At 47.8% G+C, this 12,819-nt stretch overlaps 1 protein-coding gene across 2 annotated transcripts in view; it reads left to right on the top strand.

The window, feature by feature from the left end:
• The window catches only part of slain2 (SLAIN family member 2), a 28,746-nt gene that overhangs the window by 7,521 nt on the left and 8,406 nt on the right, over positions 1 to 12,819 (top strand). For both annotated transcript variants that reach the window (XM_088917070.1, XM_088917077.1), the window contains exons 3-6: positions 6,846 to 6,986; positions 7,124 to 7,285; positions 7,612 to 7,971; positions 10,585 to 10,725. In XM_088917070.1, the coding sequence (XP_088773196.1) occupies positions 6,846 to 6,986; positions 7,124 to 7,285; positions 7,612 to 7,971; positions 10,585 to 10,725 (804 nt within the window). The remainder of the gene's footprint in view (positions 1 to 6,845; positions 6,987 to 7,123; positions 7,286 to 7,611; positions 7,972 to 10,584; positions 10,726 to 12,819) is intronic.

Genomic DNA, 12,819 nt, shown 5'->3' with positions numbered 1-12,819 from the left:
GGGAGCAGAATTGTGCATTTTGAATATTTTTCCCCTTTTAAAGAATCATGAGGCCTCAACTATTTTAGACACTTCATGTAACAGTGAGACAGCAGGCACTTAGAGGCCTTTAGAAATGATTAAAATGCTAGGTGATGCAGAGCCCTTCTCTAGTCAGATGTAGGGGTTTGGACTTAAGCATTAGTGCCATTAAAATATAAAAAAATCCTTAATACAAGTCAACCAAGCTGCTACAGGTTTGCATGTTTGTATGCAAAGTAGTATGCCTAATTATTATTCCAACGATGAAGAAATGTCAAACAGGGACCCAGAAATCGTCTTTCTTTCAGTCATTTTCAGATAAGTCCTCCGTCCTGCGTGTAGAATGTTTTGGATGTGCACCTGCATGTTGGTCTCAAGGTGAAAGTAAAGAAGAGCCTCCTGCTATCAGTTTTAAATTAATTCTCCACTTGTGTCCTCAGATTCATGTTTCATAAATAGTTATTCTGTCTAGTTTTGATAGAAATGTAGATCCATATTTTGAACAGTGTCTCTAGTTGCTCTTCTCTGAAGGTCTGATCTCACCCCAGGGCAGTAAAATCGATAGTATTACATCATTTAAAGAGGTTCAAGAGCTTTTTACACAACATGAAGTCAGCTTTGCTGGATACATTTCTAGCTAACATCAATGGTCAGAATTGGAGACTCCACTTGGTATCCCCAGGAGTTTTAGATTCTGCTCACCAGACTGCCATATGTTGTCTTGACTGTAGTAGAAAAGTTGGACAACACATTTCTTTTCTAGAATTGATTGCTGTAACGCCCTACCCGCTGGGGTATCTAGATCCACACTGAACAAACTTTAGTATGTCCGGAATTCAGCAGCCAGAATCCCGACCAGGTCTTGTGCAAATGATAGCATTACTCCTTTTCTGGAGTCCTTGTACTGAATTTCTGTCAGGTTTTGTGTCCACTTCAAAATCCTCATGCTGGCGTTCACGGCTCGATATAGGTTAGCACGTCAGTACCTGTCTGACATATCCGTCTACTCTCTACCCCACACCCTTCGTTTGTTTGCCTCCGGTCTCCTGTCTGTCCCCCAAGCTCCCCTATGCCCTGCAGGTGACAGGCCCTTCTCCTGCTGTGCATCAGAGCTCTGGAATTCTGTCCCCAAGGATATCGGAGAGTCGCTTACCCTGAACACATTCTGATCCAGCCTCGAAACCTTCTGCTTTTATATAATCAGTGTGTGTTTCTGCTCCATGTTCTGATAACCATGAATCTTCTGCTGCACGTCTTACCAATTGTGTTTCTTGTATGTTCTTTTTTTTGTCATTTGCTGTCCTTAAAACCCAAAGAAACAGTTTTGTTTTTTTTTTTGCACCTGTTGTAAAGTGCTTTATTATTATGTTGATTTCAGACTCAACGTGTTTGTTGGGAGGCAGAAGATGCTGATTAGTGTTATTTTTGTCTTGGCTCTTTCCCAGTGGACACAAACCCTGTGTCCCAGATAAAAACACCATTTGTTCGTTTTTTTCCTGAAACTTTATATATATATATAAACATACATTTGTAACTTTTCTAATGTTCTTGTGCTCAAGACCCTCCAATAGTGTTTAATAATGGGGATCCCCTCCACCTCCCCCAGTGTGCAGCCCCGCCTGGATGATGCACCAGTCCGCTCCTCACACACCAGCTCTCAGTGGGGAGGAGAGCAGAGTGATGGAGCCAGTTCAGAGAGGGGGGTTATTAGGAATTATTTGGCCAGGACACCGGGGGAAATTTGAATATATCAGATTGTGGGCACTGCACGTTCCATTTGTACAGCTCTGAGTGTTGCTCAGATCCATCAGAGGGGCGCAGTTCGGGCAGCTGTCTTCGGGGTTCTTGTAGTAAACTGCCACACTCCCAGGAGAAATGCGGAGCTCCCGCCCGGCTGTCCTCCCGGAGTGCCAGGGCAGTGGGGGAGTGTATCCGTGTGCTGGCCGGGCAGGGAACCAGACGAACGCTCTCCGCTGCCGGGGCTCGCTGCTGCGTTGGAGAAGTGCTTTGTGTGAGCATTGCGGCTAATTTTAGACGATGCCTCAGTCGGGACTGGGCTCAGATTCCACAGGCTGGAATTGGAGCCCCGCTGGCGGGTTTAATAAAGCACACTCATGTGACGGAGGGCTTGCGTAAGGCGCAGAATATTGTGGCGGCCAGTGTGTTTATAGGCCTGCAGCATGTATTATCCCAGTCCCAGAGCAGATTGTAGGTCTCAGTAGTTGTAGCTGGTGATGATCCGAAGGTGGAATGGAAGAAGTCTGTACTGCAGAGATCTTGCTTTCCAACACAACAGTGTTTTCTTAAGCTGCATCGCAAATCCACTACAAGGTCCAGATGAATTGTGAAGGTCTGCAGTTCGCTGCAGCCTGACTGGTCTCTGTTATTTCATTTTCAGTACCGGAGGGAAAGGTTTCTGTGCTTGACAATGCAGGGGAATATTATGTGCATGTTTGCCAATATCTTGCCCATTGTTTTTCTTTTTGTATTGCAAGCAATGAATCATGAAGCAGTGAGGTCAGCAGAACATCTGGCTCTTCAGTTTATGCATTCTTGATATATTTAGGTTCTTAAGTAATGGCCCGTTGTTAGTGCAGTAGCTTTGTTTAGGAGCTGTTTTGTGCAGTTGCTGAGGGACTGGGCTTTGGATGGCGGTACTGCGTGGGGGGTTTTTTCTCAGCCCTCTGAGTCTTGATCAGTCACCCCTGTCCTGTCTTAAAGAGACCGTGCTTCAGGTCGTGTAAAGGCATTTTCACTCGGTGGAGCCCGATATTTGCTCACACTCTTATGTAAAAAGTCTCCTTTCCCAGACACTGTGTGTGGTAGGGGCTAAAGAAGCACATTAATGTGAATGTTGTCCTTTTGCTGCACTTAGCCAGCCAGACTAGGCCCCTTTCCTTGTGCAGTCAGTCAGCAGCTGTATCTACAGGTGTAAAATCTCAGGTCCTTTCACCTTTGGGACCCTTAAGGTACAGGTTCAGCATCTTGACTTTTCAATGTGATTAACAGTTTTATCAGTGTTGTCTTTCAGAACATAAGGTCAGAATTCCTCTCTGAGGTTGGGTAGTACAGCTCGGGTACCGCCCTCTCTTGAGCAACTGTTGAGTGGCAACCCTCAACCCTCACTTTTAACTTGTTGCTTCTCAAGTGCTGCTATGTACTTAAGGATTCGGGAATTTATTTTCTTCTCCTTCTTCTTCCATGTGCCCTGTGTGCTTTTCCTGTCAAGCTGAGCAGTCTTTAGCCCCAAATTACTGTCAGAAGCACATCTCTTCCTCAGACAGTAGGTGGCACGGAGGAACTGGTCGACTCTGCTCCTGCTGGGAGTTGATCTCCTTTCCCTCCTGAATGAATGCACTGCGTGTGTGTGGACTGTCTTGATGATCGATATTCTGACTCCTTGTTCCTGAGGTGTGCACCTTGTCCAGTCTTCAGAACGAGCTTCTGATGTCACTGTGAGCGGCGCATAGCCCTGTAGACGGTCTCCTCTCCTGTGCGCTGGGCTGTGGACGGTGAAACAGATGTGATCTGAATGTACTGAGAATCATTAAAAATGGAACAAATACTCCTCAGAAATTAATTGCCTCCTAGCCTTAAAAGCAGTTTGTTTTTCTTGGCCATCTTATTTCCCTTATATACTTGGCAGGAACACCCTTTTAGACAGCAGATGTTCAGGTAGCTCAGCATTGTTTACATATATAGTGCCTCTAGAAAGTCTGCGCACCCTTTCCAAAAAATACATGCCTAACAGCCTGAAATAAAGACCCTTTAGATCACTCAGTGTACAGGTAGCAGCAGAGACCTAAAGGATTTGCCAGTTTTATTCTGACATCATCGGGGCAGATGAGCTTGTTGGATTAGGAAGCCAGTTGGTTACGCCAGCACTAATTTACAATTGCTGTTCCTTAACAAATGTGTACACTTATGCAACCCATTTTTTTCTAGGTTTTCACTTGTAATTACTTTTCAGAATGCTTCAGTGTCTGTGTTGTACTTGGAGGTTGTGTGTTATTGTGTGTAAATAAAGATGTGTGTGTAGACCTTCTGTAGGCACTGTATGTATACACAGTATACTAGAAACGTTCCATAGGACCTTGCTAATGTCAGTTTAAAGAGATTTCTGACCATTTCCCCCTTTAAACCATACAGAAAACTGTTAAAAGCTTCATCACAAGAGTTTTTGTTTAATTCTTTAAGTAGCTGCCCATTGCTAGTAGTGGGGAAAAGCCCTGTTTTGGATATGTGCCTGTCCTATACAGCCCATCAGGGAGTGTGTACATAGTTCCAGTCGCAGACGCAGTGGCTGTGTGGAGCCCAGAGCGCTGTCTCTGGGTCTAGGACATTAAAATCTGCAGATGGATGCAAATTGCAGTCATTCTGCAGATGAGATCACATGTGATTTCCATAGTGGACCGCAGACCTGAGATCACCTGTGGTTTACCATCTGCAGGCCAGTGTTGAAGATGAGGGATTACTCATATGATTGAAGAGGCACAGAAGCCAAGAGAAGTGAGGTCTGATGGCAGGATTTATGAGGTCTTTTTACAAAGGATTTTGTTTTGTGTAATGCATGGCTTTTAGATTTCAGTCTGTTGGTTACTTAATGGTTTCTGCAGAGGCTGTCAGCACCATAATTTACAACTGCTCGTTTCAGAGCGGGAGTCTTTACAGGCCAGCAGGGCACTTCGCTCCGTGTTACAAGTTAAACCGCTCGCCCACAGCGTCAGTGCTGCTTCGTGAGCCCAGCTCGCATCCAAACGAGCCGTGTTCCCCTCCAGAGGATCCCCTCAAGTGGAGTAAGGACCTGAACCTTGGATTTTAACGACCACTGTGTCACCATTTATTTTCACAATGCTGTTATTTTCCGCCCTGAGCGCTGCAAAGACCCCAAGGCCTTCAGAGCTCTAACTGTATATCCTTTCTGCAGTGTGCAGAAGCAGCTCTTATCTCCAGATGAAAATATTTTCATCAACTACTGAGAACTTAGGGCCTTTGCCAGTATTACTTTAGGTATAAAATTAAGCTTAACTGCACACAAGTTATAAATGGAACTGTCTTGTGCGCACAGTTAGCCATATATTTAACAGTGAGTACATGCTATCAGTGCTGCTGGAGAATCTGAAGCTCCCAGTGGTCACAGCCTGCCTCGCCCAGTTCCAGTGCACAGCTGTGTTCACTTCCAAACTGTGTCATGTAGGCGTGGCTTTCTTGAAGATCAGATGCATTTTAGGTGTAAAATACAGACCCACCTAGGGGTGGGGGTGGGTCGTTAACTTTTTTTCTTAGCACTGGACGCCCGGTCAGCTGAAGTTGTTTTTGTTTCAAAAGTATAATTTCTCCTAGTGCTTTTCTAGTAGCAGGACCAGTTAACTTGTGGTGCAGATGGCGCTGGCTGTTAGTCTTGGATGCCAGGGCGGCTGTGTGGGCTTTGCCCTCAGCTGTCTCACCTCACCCTCCCCCAGCTTTCTCTCTCAGGCCGTTTGCTTTTTGTGATCTCTGTTTTAGCAATACAGAAGCACAGGGGAAGTGCTGCTTAAGCTCAAATAAAAATGTGACCTTCTGTTCTAGTAAGCTGGCCTGGTGGAGACTCACTAGTCCTGTAAGTGTGTGTAACATGAGGGTTGTCAGACAGTTTAACGATCGACTTTAATCAAGACACGTGCACCAGTTGGGAAATGGCACATGGAAGATCAATCCAGAACACTGCAGTCCAGCCAGCCTTAGCCATTCTATGGAAACAACAGTAAGAGCCGAATGTGAAGGTGTAAACTTGTGGTCACACCTGTAGAGGAAGGTGTAGAGCGCACTCAGGTGCTCGGTAGGGCCGTGTCCAGGCACTGGCACCACCAAGCTAAGCATTGATTCCCGTCTTTGCTGTACGTGGGCAGTGTGAGCTGGTGCCACGTCTTCTGTGGACATGCTGGTGTCTTCAGGAACCTCTTGAGTCTGTGCTGCTGCTTAGTCTGGTGAGAGCAGCATCGTACTGCACTGACATCATTTGTGGTCAATCTTATGCGTGCTTGCCTGAGTACTCGGCAGTGTCGTTATTCTTCTGTCTTTGAGAAACCAGCCGTTTGTGAACATTTAATTGATTAAGACACGTACTTTTCTGTCCAGTAAATTGCCTCTAATAAAATACTGCTACTGTAGGGAAATGATAGATTATTTCTCTGTAAACCCCTTGCTCTTAGACATTGTGATAATTGCCTGGTTAATGCGTTCCTTGGGTGAATAATAGCAGAGTACACTGACAGTTAATCTGTGAAGGGATCCGTTACACATTCATTTATACATACTGCAGTTCCAGGAAAATCCTCTTGAAAGTAGATTCTGACCACCATATTAAATATAAGTAATGCATACCAGCTGAATGACACAATCGGTTGCTGCAGACATTTTCCACCCACTTAATCTTCTGTCAGTTCTTTCCTAAATGCCTCATTGCTCTGTTCGCTGGTGAGCACCAGTGAGACCCTTCTGGCAGAAAGCCTCCTTTCTGTGTCTGGTTGTCTGACCCATTAAATACCTCTCTCTGAGTAGCCCTGGGAACCCTAGTTTCTTCCTCGCAGTGAATGCATTCTGTCCAGCTTATCTTAAATCAGGAAATTCCCGAATTTTTATTTCAGTAAGAGCAATGCACAGATTTATTGACATTCGGACTGTTACAGTTCTGCTGTTTAGCTCCTTTTAATGGTGCTGGAATGCCACGGTGCATCAGAGCCATTCGGAAGACCAAACCAGTGGCGGCGAGCTCTCGGCTGCTGGTTCGGCTCCGGCAGGGTGCTCCGGCACCCTGTGACCCCTTTGTGTTTCTCTCCTCTCAGCGAACAAGAGGCGGAGTTTCTACGGCAGCCCGTACAGCCCCACGGCGGGAAACTCGCCATACAGCAGCGGCTTCAACTCGCCCTCCTCCACCCCGGCGCGGGTGCCCATCGTCAAGCAGCTGGTGCTCCCGGGCAGCTCAGGTACTGGGCGCCTCGGCTCTCGGGTGGCACGCGACCGGCCTGAGACTCCTGTTAGACACCCGGCGGGCGAGATGCTTCCGGGCGTGCGTGATGCCGGTCGGATTTCACCCGAGGTCTGTCTTGGCGTTGCATTGCAGGACACTACAGGAGCCCCGCCGACAGGAACCCTCCCATCAGCCCCCAGTCCTCGGTCGACAGCGAGCTGAGCACCTCGGAAATGGACGAGGACTCCGTGGGGTCGGGATACAAGCTCAACGACGTCACGGACGTGCAGATTCTGGCGCGGATGCAGGAGGAGAGTGAGTATGGGGAAAGCGTGCGTGTGCGCGTGGGTAAGCGTGCTCCCTTTTCCATCGCGGTCACGGATTGCTTTCCCGACAGCCGACGGCGCGAGATGTTAGCGGAATCGGTCTGTATTCGTATCTGGTGTCGTCTCGGGAGAGCTATACTTCTCTGACGTGTCCTGCAGGAGTGAGCTGGCACGTGCGGGGTCTCGCAGTTAGGCGGCTGACGTTCGCGTCTCTCGGGGTGTGAGTGCGCAGTGCGGGGCGCGTCAGACGTGAGCGGGCCAGCGGGAGGAGGGCGTCGCCGCGTGTCCGGCTGAACCGCTGTGCTGTGTCCGCAGGTCTGCGGCAGGAGTATGCGGCCACAGCCTCCCGACGCAGCTCGGGCTCCTCCTGCCACTCCCTGCGCCGCGGCACCTTCAGCGACCAGGAGCTGGACGCCCACAGCCTGGAGGACGACGAGGAGGCTGCCCACCACGGCTTCCACCCCCCCGTCAGCCGCTTCTCGCCCTCCCCGCGGCACTCGCCGCGCCCCTCACCCCGGCCCTCCCCCCGCCACTCGCCGCGCTCCCGCTCGCCGGCCCGCTCCCTGGAGTACAGCCGCACCTCCCCGCAGCCCGTCATCAGCCGGCTGCAGCAGCCCCGCCTGTCCCTGCAGGGCCACGGCTCCGACCTGCAGGCCAACACCGTCAGGAATGAAGGTGAGGAGCTGGGGGGAGGGGGGCTCCTCAGTTCAGGGCGCACCAACACCAGCTGCTGCCCATGCTGGTGTATCCGGGATGGTGCTTGACACAGGGAGGTACGGGGGTGCCTGGATCACTTTTAAACAGGCTGTTACTCGGCCCAGATCACGTCTCGCTGTCCTACCACTGCGCGCTTCGGTGGAAGGTGCTTTTTAATACTCCTCAGAGGAAAGCAGAATTTAGCTCTGAGACCGGGAACTTGGATGAGAAAAATATGCCTGAGCACGGGGTCCTGTAAACGTTTGCTTTAAGATGCTTCCTCAGAAACGCCACTCGTTCCGTAAAGCAAACCTCCAGCTCTTGTCGGCCGGATTAAATCAGTTTGGCCACATGTGTGCCGAGAGGGATCATTGCTCCACTTGTTGGGAGAGCTGTTGCGGTGGTAGTTAGTAGTATCCGTAGTTTACCACCAGTGCATTTACATCTCTTCATTTAGAAGAGGCTTTTCTCCACAGCAGCATGCAGCTGGACGCGATGCAGAGGGTGCAGGTAACAGTAGCATGTAGAGATCTTCAGCGTGGAGTGCTTGATGCGATGGAACACACAGAAGAAACAAAGTGACTGCTCAACAAAAGCAAATGAAGTGCCAGCTATCGGTACTTTGTGGAGAATAAAACCTTCATGAATAAAGACTTTCAGAGCCCCTTGATTCGGATAAGATCAGATTAGATCACTTTATTGGCCATATGCAATTTCTTGTATTATGGATTTGTCTTTGCGCATACCCCAACTTGCTCTCCATGAGACACACAGACACAGAGAAGCTGGGGGTCAGAGCACAGGGTCAGCCATTTCATGTCGATGGATCTCATCTCGCTGTTTCTCCAAGTAAACCAGGGTTCGTCAGCTTCAACAGGGTGTCGTTGTAACTCTGTACTCCACAGCCCTTTTTCCTGCAGAAGTGCCTCCTGGCGTTGGTTTTATATGCATTTCCTCTTCACTTCCACCTGAATATTAGCGTTTCAGGTGTCGTGTCAGACCGCTGTCCTGATGTGATGTGGCTTCTGCTTCCAGGTTTCTGCGATCACAGAATTTGCGTAATGCGTCACGGACTTGGCAGTCAAGCTGAATTTCTTGCAAAAGAAGACATTTTTATCCCGTTTGACGCTGCGTTTCCATTGGATCTGTCACCAGAGCAGCTTGTGAACGGAACTTTTGTCATAGATGCTTGGTGGGGTCAGTCCAGGGTAGATGCAGTATTCTTAAATTTGCCACCTCTGGTTCACGGCACAGGGCCTATGGCTGGTTGTCTTGACCTCAAATTCCCAGTTGTTCTTGTACTGGCTTAATGCAGTGGCAACATCCCAGCCTTATCGCTGGGAATGATGTCACCATTTCGGAGCTACTGGCAAGTATCAGTTGAAATCTGATACTTGACTAAGTGAATTGTTGTCCATCATAACTAGGGTGTAGCAACGGTGGCAGAGGCAGGTGAAGCTAGGTGCAGAGCTAGACAAGGACATTGTTTTCAGACACTCAGGAAGTGTCCTTGCTGTGTGGACGAAAGCCCCATGCAGGACATGCACTGTGTGATCTCTGAAAGGCTTCTGAAACACTGGATCCTGTGCAAAAAATAAAAAATGCTCAATTGATAGTGGTAGCTGTCGAATGCCGGCAGTTTAACTTGTCTTTGCGAAATTTTTTGCTGCTTCACAAACGGAAAGCAGGAGACAGTAATACAGTTTATAAGTTCTCCGTCGTGGGCTCCAGGGTACGCTGGCTCTTTCTCTGCACATTTCACAACTCATAAATCCATCCAGTGAATTACGATGAGCAAGCCCTGCATGTCTCTAGATCTCCCCGATTCCCTGCGTGCCTCCATTTCAACACAGGGTTGAATCAAAATTGCATCCTTGTGTTACAGTATGCCACAGCATGTTTAATGACTTAAGAATTCAGTGATGAGTTTTTCAAATTGATTTTTACCTTAACATTTTCTTATTTCATGTTGCTGGTTAACACAGCTGCAAAGTCTGTTGCAGAATTAGGTGCGTTTGGCGCAGAAACCACTTTTGTCCTTGTGGGAACTAGTCGACGGGGAAAACACCCTGGCTGGGTTTAAGGTGAACCAGAGGGAACATGTGACATTTGTAAGGACATGGGGCTCAAGGGATCCCTCAAGTAGATGGGATTTCTCTGCAGTGCTCTGGAGTTCTTGTTTCTAGTCTTTATGATGAATCAAGATTCTTTGTGACTGTAGTTTTACTCTCGATTAAGAAGATCGCATTAGCATTCCTGTCTCCTGCTGGCAAAAGTCTGACTAATACAGAATCTCAGGTACAGGTCTCTACTGCGGGAGGTGACCCACCTTAGATCAGAAGAGTCGGACACTTTGGAAAACTGCGTTTCACACATCTAACAAGTGCTGCTGTAGCTTTTGTCAGAAAATGTTACTGTAAAATAAGCAAACATCTTAGTGTCTTAGGCGGCTTTTGATCATTCCTAATGTCATTCTTTGTGCAAGGGCCAGAATGACACTCAGAGTCTGCAGTTGATTGTGCTCATCTGTGCTTTATTGTTTTATTTTTTTGTCTTTTTTTCTTTGTTTCTTCTTCTTCCTCCGTGTCTCAGAGAAGCTCAGACGTAGTCTTCCAAACCTGTCTAGGACCGCAGGTGTCCAGGCAGCTGAGCCTGTCAAAAACAGCCGGAGCTGCGACTCTAACCTACAAGTGCCAAACGGAGGAGTGCCTCGGCTTCAGCAGCAATCCGCCAGTGAGTCTCTGGACAGAACCGCCTCTGTCTCTGCGGCCGGGTTCTCTGACTGCTGCCAGTGCTGGCCATGTCCACCTCACAGCCCTCGTGCACAGCTGTTAAACATGAAGGCCTGGCACAGCCTCATGGCGCTGCCTTCGACACGCAGGGTGGCAGGTTTCTTGTGCACTTTGAGGAACTGTTCACTGAAAGAGACCTGCGTGCGGCAGGGACAAGCCGCTTGGCGTCAAGGACATTAAAAGGTCGTCTGAGTATTACACGACACAGAGCTCTAAAATAATATTTTATTTGCAATAAGCAAAGAGAAATTGAAAAAACAAAGGATGTGTTGCATGCTGGAAGAAGCAGTGCGATTAAAAAAAAGTCAACTCCCCAGCCTCAGGCCAGAGGTGTGCAGATTGTAGGTTGTGGACAGCTGGCTTCAGCATGTGTTCAGAGCGGATGAAATTAGTCAGCCTTGCAGGTCGGCCATTCTGGACGGTTCCTCTCTCTCCACAGACGGCGCTCAGTGGCAAACAGTATTCCTGTGTGTGTGTGGAGAGCAGAAAACCCCGTTCCTGGGGAATCTGGAAGAAACTATTTTTGCCAAAACAGCAACCTATTAGCTGCTAAACATCTTAGTAGGCAGGTCATTTCTATACACAAAGCACAACGGCTCAGCAGGCCAGAACTTTCCTGGTTTCTGTGCTGTTTAGCGATCAGAGAGCTTGCAACTCCCTCACTAGACAAACACTGGTCCTTCACAGGGTTGCTTGTCCTGCTCATACAGCTGGGTGGACTGGAGCAGCTGGGGTCAAGAATTCAAGAATTAGAAAGTACTTGAACTACAGGGATTAAAACCACCATCCCCACTTCTCTGCAGAGTAACGTTATCACGCCCTGGGATCTGATATGTGTGTATGGTCAGGGAGTTTCTGCACTCTGCTGACCCTTTATTTTTTCATGTGTATTTTCTATGAAGTCCTGGCAGTTCTGTAGCATCGCAGCTGGGCATCAGAAGGGAAAGCTAAGCAGCATGAATGTCAGGCCATGGGAGACCAGAGGACATCCGGCATTGACGTTAATGAACGGGGGCACCAGGAGCGCATTTCTGCACTCATTTTAGACCACGGCATCCTATCAAGGAGTTTTGAAAGCAACATGCAGCTCCTCTCTGCATTCCTCTTAACCGAAAGGCTATCTTGGGTTTAGTGCAGATTGTCCCTCAGACTGTGCAGCAGTTTAAGTGTCGGCCTGAAAGGCACATCTGCTTGGCTTTTAAGGTCCCACAACCATCTCAACATCCCGAACCGCATCTCCCGGCTTCCATGTGTGCTCAACCGTTACTCAGTTCCTACCCTGGACTGAACTGGGTAGTGTCGGAGAGATCGCGAACAGACTGTGTGGAAATATGACTCCTGTGTTTTCTCACAGTGTGCAAATTTATTAGAACACTCAATTTTCCGTAGCTTTGATCTGTTGTGTTGAGGAAATCAACGCACTGTAGCTGCAAGTGCTGATTAAGTTGTCAGAAACAGTTGTTAATTGGCTCAGAACGGACTTGCAGATTTTTCTTATTTCAAGGAGGTCTTGAACCCCGGCAAAGCTGCAGTGATCTCAGATCCAGCTTTTAGTTTTATGCAAGGTGAGTTTGAGTAATGGAAATTGTTTCTGAAGTAAAAGATTTTTTGCCTGTGTTGAAGCCCTTCAACACAGAAGTCTTGTTCTGAGTAAATTTGCTCACTGCTGTGTTTCTGTGTCAATGAATGTCTGTTCAGATATATTTAAAGGGCTTTAATGCGGGGGATGACCTGTCTTTTGAGATGATAAAATGACGGCTGAGCACTGCACTCATAATAACCTTGCTTTGTACAGCTTCTTAATCTTGCTTATTTTCTGCTGCTGCTTGTGATTGATTGATTCTTGGCTTTTATGGCTGGAAGGTCTGCCTCTGTTTTCATATCCCCTTTCTGAGCTTCGACAGTCTTTCTTTTTGCTTTTACTCCTGAAATCTTTTATAGGAAATTCAAACAGTGGAGACACTTAAAAGGTTTTTGTAACACAACGTATATCAATAAAAAAAACGGTCAACAGAAAATGCAGTTTAGCAGATGC

Source organism: Atractosteus spatula, chromosome 1, assembly GCF_055471065.1.
Source record: "Atractosteus spatula isolate fAtrSpa1 chromosome 1, fAtrSpa1.hap1, whole genome shotgun sequence".
In the NCBI taxonomy this organism is placed as follows: Eukaryota; Metazoa; Chordata; class Actinopteri; order Semionotiformes; family Lepisosteidae; genus Atractosteus; species Atractosteus spatula.
This window is presented reverse-complemented; position numbering and strand designations above follow the sequence as displayed.